Source organism: Poecilia formosa, unplaced genomic scaffold (assembly GCF_000485575.1).
Source record: "Poecilia formosa unplaced genomic scaffold, Poecilia_formosa-5.1.2 Scaffold412, whole genome shotgun sequence".
In the NCBI taxonomy this organism is placed as follows: Eukaryota; Metazoa; Chordata; class Actinopteri; order Cyprinodontiformes; family Poeciliidae; genus Poecilia; species Poecilia formosa.
In genome coordinates, this window is record NW_006800351.1 from 16219 (window position 1) to 35433 (window position 19215).

The following is a 19215-nucleotide window of genomic DNA, read 5'->3' on the forward strand; positions in this document are numbered from 1 at the left end:
CCAACCAACATCCTACCAACATCCAACCAGGATCCAGCATCCAACCAGCTTCCAACCTGCATCCAACCAACATCCAATCAGCATCCAACCAACATCCTACCAACATCCAACCAGGATCCAGCATCCAACCAGCTTCCAACCTGCATCCAACCAACCTCCAACCTGCATCCAACCAACATCCTACCAGCATCCAACCAGGATCCAGCATCCAACCGGTCTCCAACCTGCATCCAACCAACATCCATCCTCACTGGCCATGTTGTTTTTGTGTCCAGATCCGTTCTGAGTTTCTGTGGTTCAGCGGATCAGAACCAGCACCACCCAGCAGAGTAGTAATTCTGTGGGCTAGCAGCTCTGGCTCTGGTTCTGCTGAACACCACAGATGGAGATGGGTCGGGTTCTGGTTCTGGTTCTGGTTCTGCTCTGTCATCCTGGCAGCAGCTGCTCCTGCTGCAGATAAAAATAGAGGCAGATATTTGGAGCCTCAGCGCCTCGGCTTTCAGCCTGCTGCTGAAACGGACCGGAACCTCTGAGACGGACCAGAGTCCAGAACCATCCCAGGAACAACCCTGAAGCTTTCAATAAAACCCAGATCACTTCATTCAACAAGAGAGAGTTCTGGTTCTGGTGACCAGCACACAGTCACTGTCTCCAAGGAAGGTTGTGCAACTACTTTATGGAAAGTTGAGTGGAAGGAAATGCAGTCTGACCCGGTTCTGAGTCAGCTAAACAGGAAGTGGTCGACACCAATGTGACGTTTCCATCTCTGGAAGAACTCAGGTTCTGTCCCTGTAACCATGGCAACAGTCTGTTCAGCGAGGAAGACTCCGATGAAGACTATGATGAGTCCGTTTCACTTCTGTTTTTTTTTTTAAATCAAACATCCAGCAAAATACTAAACAATATATCAGAATATAACGTAAATAAATCTCATGTTATATAAAATCATACATTATATAATATAACCTTAAACTATTCAAAACATAAAACCAGCATAAGAAACGGTAAATAAAAATGTTTTAGTTGCTTTTTAAAAACCTCCAGTCAGAAATCGGAGCTGTGAGGGAAAGACGTCCAAAACCTCCAACTGATAAACGTCAGAGAACCAGCAGAACATTTAGCTACCAGGGAACCAGCAAAACATTTAGCTACCAGGGAACCAGCAGAACATTTAGCTACCAGGGAACCGGCAGAACATTTAGCTTAGCTACCAGGGAACCAGCAGAACATTTAGCTACCAGGGAACCAGCAGAACATTTAGCTACCAGGGAACCAGCAGCCTTGTCATGTGACCCTCTGCAGGTCAGCACCAGAACTTTACATCAACCCTAAAACCAACCAGAGGGACACGACAGGATTTAGTCTGGCTGCTGTGTTCTGCATTCATACCAAACGAGAAACGAAGGATTAATCCAGCAGGTAAAAAGTAACAGACGAGGTCAGAATAAAGCCTGAATGATTTCCTCCAGATCAGCTCGTCTGTCTGACCTTAGAAAAGTTTCTTACATGAAACAGAAACGGCCTCAACGTGAGTCGCAGCCTGATGACGAGTCAAACGAGACGCCTGGAGTTTAACCTTCATAAAATCTGATTTATTAAAGTGGCCTGTTAATAAACCAGGTCACTGTAATAAAATGAAACTAAATGATAAAAACTAAGAACAATAAACAGGAATAAATATAGAAATCATTAAATCCCTGCCAGCATGCCTGGGTGGGCCCCATTGGGGAAAAGGTGGGCAGACCAGATGGGTCCCATACGGGTTTGTCCATGTAGGGCCGCAGCCTACGTGGGCCCTACATGGACAAACCCGTATGGGACCCATCTGGTCTGCCCACCTTTTCCCCATATGGGGTCCACCTAGGCATGCTGGCAGGGATGAAACAATAATTATTGAATTTGTAAAAATACATGTGAAATATTTTAATGTGAAGGAAAGAACAAAGAAAATATAATAAAATAAATTTCAGTCAGTTATAGATTGAAATAAATAATTTATTAAAAAACTAAACAAGATGAATAAATAATGTAAATAAATCCATAAGTAAACATTCTTTCTGTGTTTCATCGGGTTTCTCCTCTCTGTCTGGTTCTGGTTCTGGTTCTGGTCCAGTCAAGCCTCCATTGTTCCGTCTGAATGAAAGCTGCAGTCATGTGACTCTGCCTGATGCGTTGCTATGACGACCATCAGTGACAAGCAGCCTCTGTTGTGCCCGGCGGTGCCAGCCGGCCGATCCGGGTCAGAGACGTCGGCGCCATCATCATCATCATCATCATCATCATCATCACTTCTGTTTCTATGACGATGACAAAACCAGACTGAAGAACCTGGTTTTGGAGGTCCGGGAAGGTTTAGTTTCTCTGAAGCTGCTTTTGGATCAGTCGGTTCTGATTCTAATGTGAAACTGACCGACTTCATCACATTTATTCTCAGCTCGTTTTTTTCTGCTTCCTGTGGAAACAGGAAGTGAGCAGCAAGTCCCGCCCACCTGATGCTCAGCTGGGGAGGAAGTGCAGTAAACCATTCTGCTGTTTGGGTCGGTTCTGGTTCCGGTCTGAGCTCACTTTAATCTGGTTCTGGTTTTTAACTAGTTTCAGAACCCAGCTCGGTTCCGTTTGGTTCTGCTGGGTTCTGTTTGGGTCAGAACCAGTTGCTGCAGTACTTCCTGTTCATCTGGGCTGGATCATCTGATCAGAACTGGGCAGTTTTGCTGTTCTTTCCTTCTGCCGGTTCTGACTGAAGGTAACAGAACCGTTGATAACCGGATGTGCTGTCACCATGGTAACCGGCAACCACACAGGAAGTCCTCAAAGAACAGGAAGCAGGCTGCCAGGCCTCTTCCTGTTTGCCGGATGAACTTTGGCCTCTGTCACTTTTCCCCCTGATGACGGGTCCAAATCTGAGCCCCACAGGAAGGAACCGGCTGGTTCAGCAGAACCAGAACCGTTAGTTTGTCAGAAAGTGAAGCTGATTCTTAATCTAGAGTCACAGACAGAAATTTATTTCTAGACTTCCTGTAATCTGGATTAATCTGTTCACAGGAGGTTCAGTGGAATTACTCAATTGGGTTTGAAACTGGATTGTATTAAACCTGGTCTAAACCTGTTCTAACTTTTCTGAAAATGGTTCAGACTAGTTTATATCTGGTCTAAACCGGGTTCAAACCAAATTTGAACCTGATCTAGATTGAGGCTGGTTGAGCTGAAGATTGAATTTGGTCCAACCTGGTTTGGAACTGGTCTGATCCAGTTCTGATCCCGTTCCGTTTTGGATTGAATCCATAGTCGTGTTTTGCCTCTTCAGGATTTTCAGGGTTTATGATATTAATAAAACTGTAGGAAATATTTTCCACTGAGGCTTTAACCCTCTGCTGGTGACCTCTGACCTCTGACCCTTCAGTGAAGGCCATTCAGGAGGCATGACGGATGAGAAATGTCCCCAGCTGGTGGACTACTTCGTGGTGGCGGGCCTGGACCCCGCCGGGCCCTGGAGGTCCCTGGACGAAGACGGCCGGGCCTCCTCCTCCTCTTCTTCGTCCTCCTCTTCATCATCGGCGGCAGTGGTCCGGGCGGCGGAGCCGGTGACGGACCTGGCGGTGATCGCTCGCGGTCTGGGGGAGGAAGTGCCAGAAGGTTTCACCTGCATAGAGAAGACCCTGGGGGGCCACTCGGCCGAGCTGAGCGCCGGGCTCATCAACAACCCACACCTGTACCTGTGCTACCGCCGGGGGCGGGACAAGCCACCGGTCCTGGACCTGGGGTGAGTCACCACACTGGATCTGGGTCTGGTTCTGAACTAGTTCATTAGATTTAAAGAACAGCGTGGCTTTGCTGCCACCTAGTGGTCTTTAAAGGGAACTATGACTAGTTATAAAAATAGACCTTATTTGGGAAATATTTATCTCGGATGTAAAAACAGTACAGTAATAATACTGTAGGTTATTTGGTTTTATAAATTTTAATAAAATATTTTCACAGGAATGTCGCCATGTTGTTCACACTGCAATGCATTCTGGGTAAATGACATATAGCGGTCCAACTGCCTGGGTCCTCCAGCCAAAACAGTGATGAGTAACTTTGTTAGCCTTTTGAATTTGAATCGGAGCGCATTGAAATTGATCAGAACTAGAAATAACAAGAGGTGATGAAGAGGAGGAGCAAACAGAGGAAGAGTTGGCCGTAGCAGCTACTGCTGCTTTTAGCTTTATAATGAAACAATGAATGAGACTCACCACCTCTGGTCACTGTGTGATCTGGTAAGTACTTCTGTAGCTCTGAGTCCAGGGGTCTGAACTTTGTTCAGTGTCATAATGGTTTTACAGTACCGGTGATCTAGCTCCATTAGCATTTCCAGCAGCAGTAGCTCCATTAGCATTTCCATTAGCAGTAGCTCCATTAGCATTTCCTGTCCAAATCAGGTTGTGTTCCACTCTCCTTTCTTTCACGTGGGAAATTATCCAGATTCTGTCTCAATTTTTATTTTTTATCACAGCTGATGGTGACACCGTGTGGCATTATCTAAAGTGACACCAGTCAAACGTAATATGATAAACAACTACTGGGGTAAAGTTAGCCTTCCTCTGTTTACTCTGTAGACTTCAGTACACAATGGTCCTTATGACGTCATCAATCCAGCGGTGAAAAATTGGCGACCTCCATGGGTGATAAATGCAACAAAAGATGTAGATCAGGGGGACCCAAAGTCAGTCCTCGAGGGCCAGCATCCTGCATGTTCTAGTTCTGTCCCTGGTGGTTGTAACAACCTTCTCAGCAAGTCAATGTTCCTCTTAGGCCTCTAACGAGCCATCATTTGATGCAGGTGTGCTAAACCAGGGAGAACTAAAACATGCGATGCCGGCCCTCAAGGACTGACTTTGGACACCCCTGATGTAGATTTTTAAAGTAATTATGAGTTTTGGTTTCTCAAAAACAGCATTTTTTTTTAAGTAATAGGAAAATTCCAACATATTTAGGCCAACATGTTCAACTAGTGTGGATCCTTTTAAAGGAACAGGGTGGCTCTGCTGCCACCTAGTGGCCGTGTTACTGAGCCCGTCCCTGTCGTGTTCTGATCTGCAGGGTTCTGTATGAGGGGAAGGAGCAGCCGAAGCAGGGCTGGTACGTCATCGAGACCACGCCCTACAGCCGCTCAGCCAGCCTGAGCTCCGGCGGCGCCCCCACGGCCCACCGGGTCTTCCTCATGTACCGCCGGGCCCTGGACTCGCAGGGCCTGCACACGCTGGGCGTCACCGACATCGCCCTGCTGATGCCTGGCAAGGGGGAGGTGGCGCCACACACATTCTGTCGGGTCGACAAGAACCTGAACACGGGCATGGTGAGTAGCAGTGGCAGTCCGGACCCGTTCTGTGAGGGTGTGAATACTAATGGGTCCTGTTTCTGCAGTGGGGTCCAGCTCTGCACGTCTGCTACAAGAGAGCCGTGGCCAAAGCCAACGCCCTGGTGTTCGAAGCCAGTGAGTCGGCGCTCAGCTACTTCCTATTGTACCTGAGGCTGCAGAAGGACGAGATTTGGGTTTGGGTTCACAGTCCGGTTCCTAGCAGCCAGGTTTTCTAACAATAATGACATCAGTGGTGGGAATCGATAACTTAAGAGTTAGCTGTACTGAGTTGCTAACGCTAATGTGCTAAGCATAAATATTAGATCCGCTAATGCTTCAGTGCTATTCCAGCATGGTATTTGGTAAGTTACCAAAAATGTTAAAGTGCTAAGCTAAATATTAGCTTTACTATTAGCAGATTAGCAGAAGTGTGCCCACCACTTTAAGCTTCCAGACTGGACATCAACACCCAGAGTCTGAAAAAAAGCTTCCAGAAGTCAGAAGAGCTTCATACATCAGGGTGTTTTTGGACAGAAATCACTTCTTGAAGCAGAGAGATCCTCTCCTCCGTCTGCACTCTCAGATTCTGAACGGCCCGGCCTTGCTGATTCTACCCTCTGTGTTCTGCAGGTCTGATCAGCCGGTACCCAGAGGAGGACCTGGAGGCGTTCCCTCTTCCCGAGTCGGTGCCGGTCTTCTGTCTGCCGATGGGCGTCACCGTGGAGAGCTGGCCGCTGAACTCCAAGTACCAGCTGCCCGTCTTTTCCACCTTTGTCCTCACGTCCGCCTCCGGAGACAAGGTGGGTCCAGAGACGATTGCTGCGGTTAGACCAAATGGACCAGAGAGGCGGAGAACGCCAGCGTCGAGTAACTCCATCTCTGTTCCTGCAGGTCTATGGCGCTGCCATCCAGTTCTACGAGTCGTTCTCCAGGGATCTTCTGTCTGAGCGGCAGAACGTCCGGCTCGGCCTGCTCAGTGTGGTGGACCGCCGGCCCATCACCAGCCGCAGTCTGCACGCCAAGAAGAGCATCTGCGTCCTGTCCCACTGGCCCTTCTTCACAGTCTTCCAGAAGTTCCTCACCTTCATCTACAGATACTCCATTTCCGGGCCGCACGTTCTGCCGCTCGAGAAGTCCGAATCCTTCCTTTCCACTCAGCCGTGTTTTCAGATAAAAAAGTTCTTTGTTTACGGAGTCTGCATCTCTTCTTCTCTGTCTTTACTCGTCTCTGTTCCTGTTTCTGCAGACACATCTCCAGCTTCATGCACAACGTTCCGTTCCCTTCCCCTCAGCGTCCGCGGATCCTCGTTCAGGTAAAAGTCAAACCAAAACAAACCTATGAACCCGGCAACTGATACCAGAAAAGTTTCAACTCTGGATAAGAGACTAGTTAAATAAAAACCAGACGAGGCCTTGTATATAACTCAGTATCATCAGCATATCGCCTGATCTCAGATAGAGATCTGCTCCACCGGTCACTCCTCTGTCTGGACCTGAAGTCCATCCATCCGTCCCTCCATCTTCTTCCACTTATCTGGGGTCAGGTCGTGGGGTCAGCAGCCTAAGAAGGGAGGCCCAGACTTCCCTCTGCCAGCCACTTGCTCCAGCTCCTCTGGGGGAATCCTTCAGGTCCCGTCATGGTTTAATTTTCCCATCTGTGTTGCAGCTCTCTCCGTACGACAACCTGCTGCTCTGCCAGCCGGTCTCCTCCCCACTCCCACTCAGGTGAGTGCGACTGGGTCAGATACAGAACCCTGAGGAACACCAAACCTCAGTAAACACACACAGATTAAATGTTGAACTGTTCCTTTAATTTCTCAGAGACTCACTTGATTAAGTTGTTTTGTTTTTACTAGTGATGGGTCTGGCAACACCGATGCATCAGCGCATGCGTCAAGCCCACAGACCAAACCCGGGTCGGTGCGCGTGTTGGTTTCAGCAAGTCACGTGACCGATACAGGAAGCGAATCTGTCAAAAGCATTTGCCAAACGAATTCTTGATCTTTTACAGCGTCAACTATGGCGCAGCCTCAAAGGAAAGGTTTCCTCACTGTGGGACCGTTTTGATCTCATATCGGAAAATAAATTTGTTTTCATTTTGTTTCATCCGGTTCTTGTCAGTTTCTACTTGATCTGAACCCAAATTCATCTGAAACTGACTCTTAGTTTGCTTTCATATCATGTTCTGCAGGTTAAGTGTCGCATTTGTTTGACTGTCTTATTTAAATAAATCCACCTCCTCAATGCTGAGGCATCATGAGAATGAAGTCCCAGATAAACTCAGATATGCAGCCATTCTACAAATTACTCAGGTGCTTTTTATAAACTATTTCACATAAATGTAGTGTTTAAATCATTTTTTTCTACAGCAGGAGAAGTTTTGTCCAAAACCGTAACAGACTAAATTTCAAAATGTTGAAAATCTTTTTTTAAAATAAAAATCTGTGGAAACAAAACAGTCCACATGCATCCTCCTTCCGAACACATTCACTTAAATGTTCACTTTATGGTTCATGTTCACATTATTTATTGACCTTATATCAAATACATTTTAAATTTACCTGAAGATATGACATAATGTAATATACAATAAAATACAAAGACTTAAATCTTATTGTATAGAGGTCGTCAAATCACTACGTTGCCTGTAGTGATTATTAATGTCCAGCAGGTGTCAGTATTCAGTGACAGAATCAATAAAGTTTTGCTTTGGGCCGAAACGTTTCATGACGTCTCATCTACCATCTATCACGAGTTGTGATTTTCATGCTAACTGTGTGTGTGTGTGTGTGTGTGTGTGTGTGTGTGTGGCAGTGGTGCGAGCTTCCTGAAGCTGCTCCAGAACCTGGGTCCAGAGAACTCCTGCACACTGCTGCTTGCCGTCCTCACCGAACACAAGCTGCTGCTGCACTCACTGCGACCCGACGTCCTGACCTCCGTCAGCGAGGCCCTTGTCTCTGTAAGACTCCACCCTCCTCCTGAAACAGAACCGGGTCAGGTCTGCTCCCTGGAACTGAGCAGACCTGGAGGAGCCGGTTCTGGTTCTAAAAGCTAAATATGTTAATTATTCTGAAATATTGCAGGGACAGATCATAGCCTGGGTCCTTTGCGCTTGTGTATGACAGGAGATGTGATATTTTGTTTCCTGATCACTGACATCAAGTTAGGCTGAGGCTGCAGAGAGGTGGAAGTAACTAATACTGCCACCTGCAGGTGGGAGTTAGCATCACTGCAGCCCAATGTTTTTTTTGTGAATTTTTAGTGAATTCACAATTATACATTAGTGTGGTGGAAAAATGCTAGTTTTGCACTTGGCTGCTAAACTAGTGGGGTAACCAGCATGCTAGTGCCAAAATGCTAACCCAGTAGGGCAGTTATTTTGCTCTCAAATCATCATCTACATAAAACTGGTTGATGGGATAATAAATGGTAGATGATGAAGACTTTACGGGAATCATCTTCATGTGCGTAGTGGATGTTAATAACCGGGAATTAACTAAAATAAGATGGAGAATCTTTACATCTGTGAGGTTGAGCAAAGCAGGGGAAGCACCGCCACCCTGTGGCATAACTCGGTACAACACTTCAATTCACTTTCACTTCCTTTTAATTCTGGTAAATAAAACAAAACAATATGATCACATATTGTGTTTCACACTTCATTTTATCAGTTTTATCATTTTATAAATGTTTAAAAAGATATAGAAAAAATGTCAAATTAATCAGAAATTTAATGGCCTCCTTGTTGAAGACCTTTGCTCTAAACTGTGGAAGATGTTGTTTGTTCTCTGGATTATGCAGCATTATTACAGAACTAGAAAATTCCTGAAGAAATTTAACCGGGGCCTGCCACAGTGTGCCCGTCGGTTTGGACCCAGCGTTCTGATGCTAAAAATTAGCATCAATGCTAAAGAAAGCTGCAGTGTACTCAACGGCATGTGGATAGTCTCAAGCATGTTGAGTAGGATTTACTTATCCCATTCTGTATGTTAAAATTAGTGTATAGGCTAAAATTAGCCAAAATGCTAATGTTAGCCTAAATGCTGGCAGTAGCATGTGGAGCATTACTAGCATGTTGTTTATACAGTACTAAACATTTCTAATTTATAAGAAAACGAGCTAATAGCTAACTTTAGGAAAAAGGCTAATGCACAAGGCAGTGCACTAGTGGGGAGCAGTGAAATGCTAATATTTGTGCTAATGTCACTGTCCTGAGGGAAGAAAAGATAATCAAGGCTAATATTATTGCACCGCCTATGACGGTGCACTCACATGGGAGGAAAGTTGAGACTTTTATTTTGAAACATTCAGTAAGCTTCATTTTAACTTACCACACTAATCCAATGTGTAACAGTGGTTTGGTTAAACCAATTATATAATGCCCAGAACATTCTGCCCTGTCTGTAGTTATAACGTTCTGCTCAGCCCTCCTCTGTATTAAAGTGTTCCGCCATGTTTAGAACTACAGAGTCTTTGGGTGTGTCCGAATTCAGGGTCTGCATCCTTTGAAGGACGGATTTGTAAGCCGATTACGTCATAGCGTGGCGACAAGGCCTGTCCGACCTCAATGCTCCTTCTTTTCCCCAGATTTGAAGGTCCGGTGTCCTTCACCATAGACATAATAAAAGGATAGACGCCTCATGGACCGCTCTATGCTTATATTATGTCTATGTCCTTCACGGCCCGCGATATCCCATAATTCATTGCGGGTTCCCACTGGGCGTTCAGGCAGAGCGTCAATGGCGGTGAATAGCGACAAATTATTTAGCTATATAACACTTTAAATGACACAACGTGATTTGGTACAACGTTTTTAGGCGAGAATGTAAGTGTGTAAATCTCAAATATCTGCTCGGTTCATCAATACATCATCTAATTGCAATATTGCTCTGACATTTTCGGACCTGTCTGCTCCCGCTGCTTTAACAGCCAGCTCAGCTGTCAGCCGGCCGGGCGCTCCAGGTTCGGTACACCGAGAGAAAACGCCTAACTCCTGGCACATTGTTATAAAAACTCCCGCTAGCTTTCCCCAATGAGTGGGAGTTAAACACCGATATTATTCAGACAGGTCTGGTTGTTGATTGCTTAAAGTTAAGCCTTCAAACATAATAGGTTTATTTCACCGTAATGTCCTATCTGCTTTGTGGAGAGTATTATATTTGTAAATGAATAATTTACTTGTATGTATTCCTTGTAGAAAAGTGCAGTGCACATTTGAACATTTCTTTTACTATAAAAGGTGAAGAATAATATAGAAATCAGTAATACATGACTGAAAAACAAACTTCGGCTCCGTTGTTTTTTCTCCTCTCTGCTTCGCGCTGTCACGGTTGCTAGGCAACATGAGTTACGCTGAGGTGGGGACAGTTGGTGAAGCTACACCTGTCCCAATCCACAGGTATTTTTCTTCCGGTCTTAGTTTATTCCCAGCCTTCGAAGGACCCATCCTACTTAGACCGGTCCTACGAAAGATGCAGACCCTGAATTCGGACACAGTCTTGCAGCTCTGCCTTTCTCTGTGTTCTGTTGCTATAGCGATGGGTCCTCAGCCAACTGCTGTGTGTGTGAGACAGAAAACTGGGGAAGGATTTCTATCTTTATGAGACACCAGTCAGTTTTAATGAAAAAAGCAGTCCGAACAACTGCTTCCCATTCAGGATCCGTGAGACGTATTTGAAAACAGTTTGAAGCATATGAGAGGCTATTTGTCATCTCCAATACTCCCACGATTCATATCTGTAGGTCACTCACAGAAATAGCAGCGATGAGAGAAAAATGGTGTGTGCTGAGCTGTGAAATTTTTCAGGAAAGTCTGAAAATGAATGGCTGAGTGTCTGAGGTTACCCTGTCACATGATTTCACTCTGAAGCACCTTGACAGAAAACCGTCAGCCCCAGAGAAATTTTGAAAACATTTTACGGGAGCAGGCATGCGTATCAATGTCATGACCGACTTTCATACCAATAGAGCAATTTTTGCACCCATGACAGCGATTTCAAAATTACTTTGAGGTAAAAAAATCTACTCACTTTCTCACTCTAAAAAGCGGCAGTTGGTGTCAGTTACACTCTAAAGTTCAGCAGTTGGACATTTTGCTCGTTTTTAACTTTTTACGTCACCATTTTTACTTGAAACCCCAATAAAAATAATCGCCCTCATGCCGGGATCGAGCCGCACGTTTTGATACCTTTTTCTCGCAGCGGTACGAGCCGCATTAACGGTGACGGAAGAAAAATAAATAAGAAGAAAGAGACATTCTATTGGGTGTAGAACAATAGGGGCCTGCCATGCATTACATGGGAGGCCCCAACTACACAACACCATAATAAACAGAACTGAAGAAGTTAGACCCAAAGATTTGATCTTCTGACCCTCAGCAGAACCTCTGGCTTGTTAATGAAGTCATTTCTGCTCATTTATGACTAAAATCTGTTATTCTGACTGAAGCTACACGCTCTCCCTGTGTGTGTGCAGATGACCTTCCCGCTGTGCTGGCTCTGCCCCTACATCCCTCTGTGCCCACTGCAGATGGCCGACGTGCTGCTGGCGCCCATGCCTTTCATCGTCGGCGTTCACTCCAGCTACTTTGACCTCTACGACCCCCCGCCAGAGGTCATCTGCGTCGACCTGGACACAAACACCATCTTCCAGTGAGTCCGAGTCGCTGCAGCTTCTGCAGCCGTCAACGGGGAGATCATCAGCTGCTCTTGTTCGGATCCCTGCAGGTCAGAGGATAAGAAGCCGTTGTCATGGCGATCGCTACCCAGGAAGCACGGAAAGACGCTGTTCAGCACGCTGACCAACCTGCACCGGACCCTGGAGAAGAGTGAGTGGCTGCTGAGTGTGCCAGGAGAGCAGCCAGAGGTCAGGGGTCACGCTGTGCTTCTGCCTGCAGTTTGCAGCCCCGGCCAGGAGGAGGCGACGCTGGAGTTTCTGCTCACAGACTACGACCAGATCTACCGGCGGCAGAAGCAGCTGGAGCTGGAGATCCAGGAGGCCTTCCTGCGCTTCATGAGCTGCCTGCTGCGGGGCTACCGCGCCTTCCTGCTGCCCATCACGCAGGCGCCGTCCGACACCACCACCGACTGCAGCTCCCTGTTTAACCTGCAGGGTGCGCTCTCCTATAACACACTCCAGTCTCTGCAGAAAATTATTTTTTGTTTCTGTTAAAGCAACTCAAGTCTGTTTTTCTTTAATTGTGCTTCTAAATCACAGAGCCCTAAATGTTATTAATGCACATAACAGTAAAGAACAACTTGTTTTTTATTTCCATGTGTCTGACATCATTAGAAAGCTTAGACTCTGTCAGAATCTGTAAATAGCTCCAGATGCCCAAACAGACGTTCACAGACTCGTATCTTCATGTTTCATCGCGGTCAGCCTGAGAAACTCATCCAGATCAAATATTTCACTGCTAAGACTACTGGTTAGAAAAATCTGACTTTTACATGATACTGTGATGTTCTACGATGCTGCCTCAGCAGTCGAGCAGCGGCCTCTGACCCTGAGCGACCTTTGACCCTGTGACTGCAGGCTTCCTGAAGTCTCGGGACCGGAGCCAGCAGAAGCTGTACGCCCAGCTGAGCCGGACCCAGATGTTCACCCAGTTCATCGAGGAATGCTCCTTCGTCAGCGACCGCCATGCCTGCCTCGAGTTCTTTGACGAGTGCGTCCAGAAGGTCAGAGGGCAAGTCGTTTCCTTCTTTTGGCCCGGTGACCTTCTGTTGACCATCCGTTGATCCGCTGACCTTTGGGTCCCCAGGTGGACGTGGAGAAGCCGGAGGAGGTGCGGCTGATCGACCTGGACGAGAGCGGCGGCGGCGAACACACCGTCTTCATCATGCCGCCCGAGGAGCCGCAGGAGGCCGACGGAGCCGAGTGCCCCGCCCTCTACAGGTGAGGCTCCTCCCCCAGGGGGCGGAGCCAACACACCAGGTGCCGTGTGACCTGACGTGTCTCTCGTCCAACAGCTACGAGACGTTCCCCAGCCTGACGGCGGAGCTGTTCGACCGACCACAGGACCCGCTGCGCGCCCCGGCCAGAGGCAGTGCCCCCAGCAGCCCCGCCCCCCGCCGCACCAAGCAGGTAGCTGGCCCGGTTCTGACCCGGTTCTGGCCCAACAAGGTCCAAGCTGCCCTGATGGAGAGGTTCCTGCAGTTTAATGTGTTGATTTAGTGAAGAACGTGACAGCGTGTTCTTCAGAACCGACTGACCCGATTTCCAGTCAGCGGTACGGGTCGGATCAGATATGAAATAAATGTTCTGGTTCATCTAAAGCACAGCCGCCCGCCGTGTTCAGTCTATCTGCTCACCTGTATAAATACACCCGCCGCGCTCCAGGAGGAAAAAGGCTGGCGTACTCCAGGTATCACGCCAGTCATTTTAAGGATGCTTAAAATCCCCAAAAAAACGACAAAAACCTGGGCATCATCATGAATCAATAAAATCCCCCAGGCCGAATTGGAAAATCGGATGTTATGCTCCTAACACTTAGCTTTTTGTCAACAACTCAGAGGTGGAAGTCAGAGCTCTGCACAACGCAAATAACAACCCGGCCGGAACACGGTGGCTGAATAATAAAACATCATTGAATGAAGCTTCGAGGCAGGTACATTTTCCTCGAGAAATTTTAATAATTGAGGAACTTGAATCATTCGAGGAACCGCTTCAGCCCTAGACAGACGGATGGATCACAGTCCTGCTTTTCTAGCAGATCCCAGAAGCAGCAGCAGGGGGCGCTTTAGGACCAGAAACAGGTTCTGGTTCTGATGGACTCACAGAACCCCTGTGTGTCTGCAGGAGATCAAGGTGGCCCAGAAGCGGGCCCAGAAGTACTCGGCGGTTCCAGACATGTGGTCCAAATGCCTGCTGGGTCACTGCTACGGCCTGTGGTTCATCTACCTGCCCACCTTCGTCCGGGCCGAGGGCTCCAAGGTCCGCGCCCTGCACTCCGCCCACGACGTCCTCCGGCACATGGAGACCCGCAAGGTGGTGCTGCCCGACGAGGTGAGGCCCGCCGGGCCGGCACGCCGACCGGGCCGGGCGCGCCACCAGTAACAGAAACTCTGCTGTGTGTGTCAGGTGTGTTACCGCATCCTGATGCAGCTCTGCGGTCAGTACGGCCAGCCGGTCCTCGCCGTCAGAGTCCTGCTGGAGATGAAGAAGGCCGGGATCACGCCCAACACCATCACCTACGGATACTACAACAAGGTCACACACACACACACACACACGTTTGGGGACTTTCCATTGACTTCCATTCATTTCTACAGCCTAACCCCAACTGTAACCGAAACTCAATTCACACCTTAGCCCTAAATCTGACCCCTGACCCAAAAACAGCGTACCCCTTATGGGGCCCAGGCTCTGGTCCCACAACGTAGCATGTGTCAGGAAAATGGTCCCCACAAGGTATTACAAACACACACACCACAAAGCTTCAGGCTGATGGCTGTATTCCCTCCTCAGGCTGTGCTGGAGTGTAAGTGGCCCTCGACCAATCAGGGCGGCCGTCTCCGCTGGGCTAAGCTACGGAACGTTCTATTGGCCGTGGCTCAGTTCAGGCAGCCAATCAAGCAGCGGCGGAAAAGTAGTTCTGTGGGCTCCAGAGGTCAGATGTCTCGTAGTTCGTCCTGCAGGATAAAACGTCACCGCTCTAAGCGATGAAGGTGATGAAGATGATCTTTGTTTCCATCCCAGGAGCCATGATGGAGCCCGATCAGAAGCCCCGCCCACAGTCCGCTCTGATTCGTCAGTCTAGCTGGAGCGGCCTGAGCGAAAGCTCGAGTCACGAGTCTCTGACCGGGTCGCTGGTGAAGAGCTCCAGCCTCAGCAGCATGAAGACGCCCACAGTCAGTGGTGAGCACTGCTAGCTAGAAAGCTAGCTGCGCTAACCCTGAGGCGCTAATTATGAACATCAGATATCCTAGACGTCTTGCTACTAAAAATGAGCCCACTTAGCATAGCAACAACACTAAGCTAAAAATAAGCTCCACTAATAGCTTGTTAGCGACGTTTCCACAGATCAGAGCTGACCTGATGCCCTTTCTGCCCTCAGAGCTCAAAGTCTGTAAGAAGTCCCCCGTCCTTCACGGTTCAGGGACAAACGGGGACACGGTCCACCGGAAGCCCCCGCTGGGACGGAGAGAAGCCTCCGCTCCGCCTGCAGCGCCCCCTGGGGGAGTCGTGGTGCGGCGCAGTGAGGTCTGCCTTTCCACCTTCTACACCGAGTCGGAGCTGGACTGTAGATGTGAACCGCAGGAGAGGCTCAGCAGGTCAGTGTGTTCATTCCTCCAGGTTTTCTGAGTTTATTCTGACCGATCTGACTGGATTCACATTCCGACTGCAGATCCGACAGATTCGGGAGCTCCGGTGGAAAGAACAAGGCCAGGACCGTAGACGAGAACTCCAACCACGTGTCGTCCCCGAGCCGAGGAGGCCTGGCAGGGAAACTGCAGCAGCTCCTCACACCGACCAAACACCGAGCATCGGTCCGGCGCGCCGCCAGCGTGGAAAACCGCCGGTCCGGAGGAGGGATCGGTCGGAAAGTGTCAGATCAGAGGCAGTCCAGGAAGTCCCAGGTGGCTGAAACACTGCTAAAGGCAAAGGAGCGGCTGGTGAACGCCCCGTCAGAGGTGACTGCATGTTCCGTTGAAGGCGATGAGCTGCAGATCCAGCGTCCTCCACTAGGGGCTGCTGTCCAGCTCTTGCTGAGATGTTTCCCTATAGTTCTGGATGTGAAGGCCTCTCCTGTCATCTGGAATAACCACGAATCTCTCCTCAGAGCTCGCTGTCAGTGGGAAGTGACCTGGACCTGACGGACACCGCGGTGTATCCTCTGCGCAGGTCGTGGGACGCCAACCAGGAGGGGGCAGGAATCGAGGTAGTTCGGTCGGTGCGGTCGGTGAGGCGGTTTCGTCCGGGTGGGGCCTCACAGTGTGTTTGTGTCCAGGTTCTGATGTCCAGCTGCTCGCTGTGCCGCAGCTGCAACTCTCTGGTGTACGACGAGGAGATCATGGCAGGCTGGACGTCGGACGACTCCAACCTGAACTCGTCCTGCCCATTCTGCGCCGCCTCCTTTGTCCCATTCCTGAACGCAGAAATCTGCGACCCGGGGCCTGTCAGCAGGTACAGAGCCAGCCGACCGGACGCTCATGCACTCCTGGTTCTGTAGTGTCACCGGTTCTGCTCTTGCTCCTTCTCAGCGCGGAGCACTGCACCATGAACCTGGAGGATGAGGTGGAGAGCGCCGTGAGGCCCCCTAGTGGTCACGAGGCGTCCCTGCGGCCCCAGTGCAACGGGCTGAGCGACGACTCCAGCTCTGAAACCAGCACCTACTCCGAGACCAGCAAGGCCACAACGGTAACTCCCCCCGCCGCTGCCCCGCTGAGTCCCTCCTCACTGTGACAGGCTCCGCCCTCTTTCCAGGTGTCGTCGGTGGGAGGGACTCCTCAGGTGACGGTGGCCTACCTGAGCCCTCTGGTTCTGAGGAAGGAACTGGAGAGTCTGCTGGAGAACGAGGGCGAGTCGGTTCTGGCCCAGCCTCAGTTTCTGGACAGCCACTCCATCATCTTCTGGAACCTGGTCTGGTACTTCCAGCGGCTCGGCCTGCCCAGCAACCTGCTGCAGCTGGTCCGGAGCTCGCCACTGGTCAGCCACTTCACTCAGGTGACTCTAAAGAACTAGTTCATGTTGGGAGACTCAAGTACTGTGAATATGAACTCATTCGCTTAGAAGGTTCTGCTGTCTGAACACAGAACCTTGATCCAGGTTTCTAATGACACAAGCTGCTGGAAAGTAGCTGGAGAAGCTGGAGAAGCTGGAGAAGCTAACCTGTAGCTTCCTTTTCCAGTTCAGGTTGTTTCTGGAAGGGCTAAAGTCCAGGAAAGCACCTGAATATAACTGTTTTTGGGGGGCCTCCACCAGGGGGGGGCTCCACCAGTGGCTCCTCCTCCACCAGGGGGGGCCTCCACCAGGGGGGGGCCTCCACCAGTGGCTCCTCCTCCAGCAGGGGGGCCTCCACCAGGGGGGCCTCCACCAGGGGGGCCTCCACCATGGGGGCCTCCACCAGGGGGGCCTCCTCCACCAGGGGGGCCTCCACCGGGGGCGCCTCCTCCACCAGGGGGCGCCTCCGGGGTTGTTAACAGCCTGTCTTGGTTGTTCCAGTCGGAGAACTCTGCGGTGAGGGTCCGGCTCCTCTGGGACACGCTGAGCCCCGACACCGACCATTGGCCGCCGCTCTACGTCCTTTGGAGGATCCACAGTAAGGACGATAGGCGGACGAGTCCATCACAGGACACAGCGTCCCCGCCGTGCTTTAACGTGTTCCTCCACCAGGTGGCACCCCGATGAGGAGCTACAGCTGGAGGCGGCACAACCACCCGTTCACCCTGTCCTTCCTGGAGGAGGTTCTGCGCTGGGTGGGCATGAACGAGGTGCACAAGGCCATCACGCTTTTCCTGGACACCCTGGAGAAGCAGCCCGGGTCGCCACAGACCCAGAGGTGGGAGTTCGGACCGGTCCACCGGTTCTGATGATTCATGTTGAGCTTGAACTCAGATGTTTGTGTTTCCCCGACTGACAGGAGTCTCTACCGAGAGATGCTGTTCCTGACTCTGGCAGCGATGGGAAAAGACCACGTCGGTAAGACTCCTGGATGATCCGAGTCGGGTTTCCGATCAGAACCAGGAAGGTTCTGGAAGTCCAGCTGTGCAATCCTCTCCCATCTCTTTCTACAGCTGCATTCGATAAGAAGTACAAGACGGCGTTCCTGCGCCTCAGCAGCTCCCTGGGCCGGGACGAGCTCCGCAGGAAGCGGGCCCAGCCTCCCAGCACCAAAGCTGTCGACTGCAGACGGAGCTTCCACCCACCTCTGGAGTGCTGAGCTGTTCCGGACCGGACCACACCACCCAACCAACACCCGCTTCGCCTCTCTGCTGCCCCCTGGTGGACGGCACAGCATCCTACTTCCTACCAACCTCTATGGATCCTGAAGCAACCGGATCAGACCGGACCAGAGCGACCGGATCGGACCCGGCTGCGGATCTGCTCTGTAGTCAGAGGAAGGCTCATTGGCATCAGCGGGAACCCAGATCCGAACCGGAGATTCCCCTGGGAATCCACTTCCTGAACTGGAACGTTGTGGATGAGATATTTATTGTTGAAACTGTGAAAACAGATCTGACCCGTTTTAACTCCTCAGAACCGGTTCTATTGACTCAGCGACGCATCCAGGCTTCTGCTTTCCAACCAGTTGGGATTCGCTTCAAAGTCCAGTTGGGGTCAAATGTCCCATTCAGGCCTGGATGGGTCAGGATGGATCAGAACCATCTGGGATGAGAGGCAGAACGATTCAGAAGTGAAATGAAAGAAAATGTAAAATATCAGAGTTTTGATTGGTTTAATACCAGCCAGAACCTGACCAGAACCAGAACAGAATGCAACCAGAACCCAGCCAGAATCCAGACAAGCTTCTGAACGTCTGTCAACCCTCCTCTGGAAAACAAGTTTCTGGATTTAAGAACCAAATTTTGAAATCAGACACAAATTGAGCCAGAAATGCAGAACTCCAACCGAGCATGCTCGGTTGGTTCTGTTTAGTTCTGGTTGGTTCTGTTTAGTTCTGGTTGGTTCTGTTTAGTTCTGGTTGGTTCTGACCTTCAGAGTTCTTCCTCCTGTCTCCATTCTGGTTCTGTTCATTCACTCCGATTGATGTGCTGAAGGCAGAACTCAGGACTGGGCCCTTCCTGGCGGTTCTGACCCGAACCCGGAGACGTTTATTTAAATTTGCTGTTTGTCTAATTTATATCTGACTGTGGTTACCATGGCAATGTTGCTTTTTTAACAAAATCGTCAATAAAAGACGTAAAAAAAAAAAA

At 49.6% G+C, this 19215-nt stretch overlaps 1 protein-coding gene across 3 annotated transcripts in view; it reads left to right on the forward strand.

The window, feature by feature from the left end:
• Positions 1-18777, forward strand: part of dennd4b (DENN/MADD domain containing 4B) — a 20903-nt gene extending 2126 nt beyond the window's left edge. The window contains exons 2-29 of one of the 3 annotated variants that reach the window (XM_007576607.2): positions 3401-3760; positions 5080-5335; positions 5404-5473; positions 5969-6138; positions 6230-6471; positions 6585-6651; positions 7005-7063; positions 8153-8297; positions 11813-11988; positions 12064-12164; positions 12234-12449; positions 12872-13017; positions 13101-13234; positions 13309-13423; positions 14138-14344; positions 14420-14548; positions 14807-14948; positions 15038-15196; positions 15396-15612; positions 15687-15972; positions 16122-16220; positions 16290-16465; positions 16543-16699; positions 16766-17005; positions 17504-17600; positions 17675-17840; positions 17922-17980; positions 18076-18777. In XM_007576607.2, coding sequence (XP_007576669.1) covers positions 3420-3760; positions 5080-5335; positions 5404-5473; positions 5969-6138; positions 6230-6471; positions 6585-6651; positions 7005-7063; positions 8153-8297; positions 11813-11988; positions 12064-12164; positions 12234-12449; positions 12872-13017; positions 13101-13234; positions 13309-13423; positions 14138-14344; positions 14420-14548; positions 14807-14948; positions 15038-15196; positions 15396-15612; positions 15687-15972; positions 16122-16220; positions 16290-16465; positions 16543-16699; positions 16766-17005; positions 17504-17600; positions 17675-17840; positions 17922-17980; positions 18076-18221 — 4518 coding nt within the window. In that variant the 5' untranslated portion in view covers positions 3401-3419 and the 3' untranslated portion in view covers positions 18222-18777. Of the gene's footprint in view, positions 1-3400; positions 3761-5079; positions 5336-5403; positions 5474-5968; positions 6139-6229; positions 6652-7004; positions 7064-8152; positions 8298-11812; positions 11989-12063; positions 12165-12233; positions 12450-12871; positions 13018-13100; positions 13235-13308; positions 13424-14137; positions 14345-14419; positions 14549-14806; positions 14949-15037; positions 15197-15395; positions 15613-15686; positions 15973-16121; positions 16221-16289; positions 16466-16542; positions 16700-16765; positions 17006-17503; positions 17601-17674; positions 17841-17921; positions 17981-18075 lie in introns of those variants that run through there. The other 2 variants (XM_016663283.1, XM_016663284.1) reach the window with 2 other exon arrangements.
• The last annotated feature ends 438 nt before the right edge of the window (positions 18778-19215 follow it).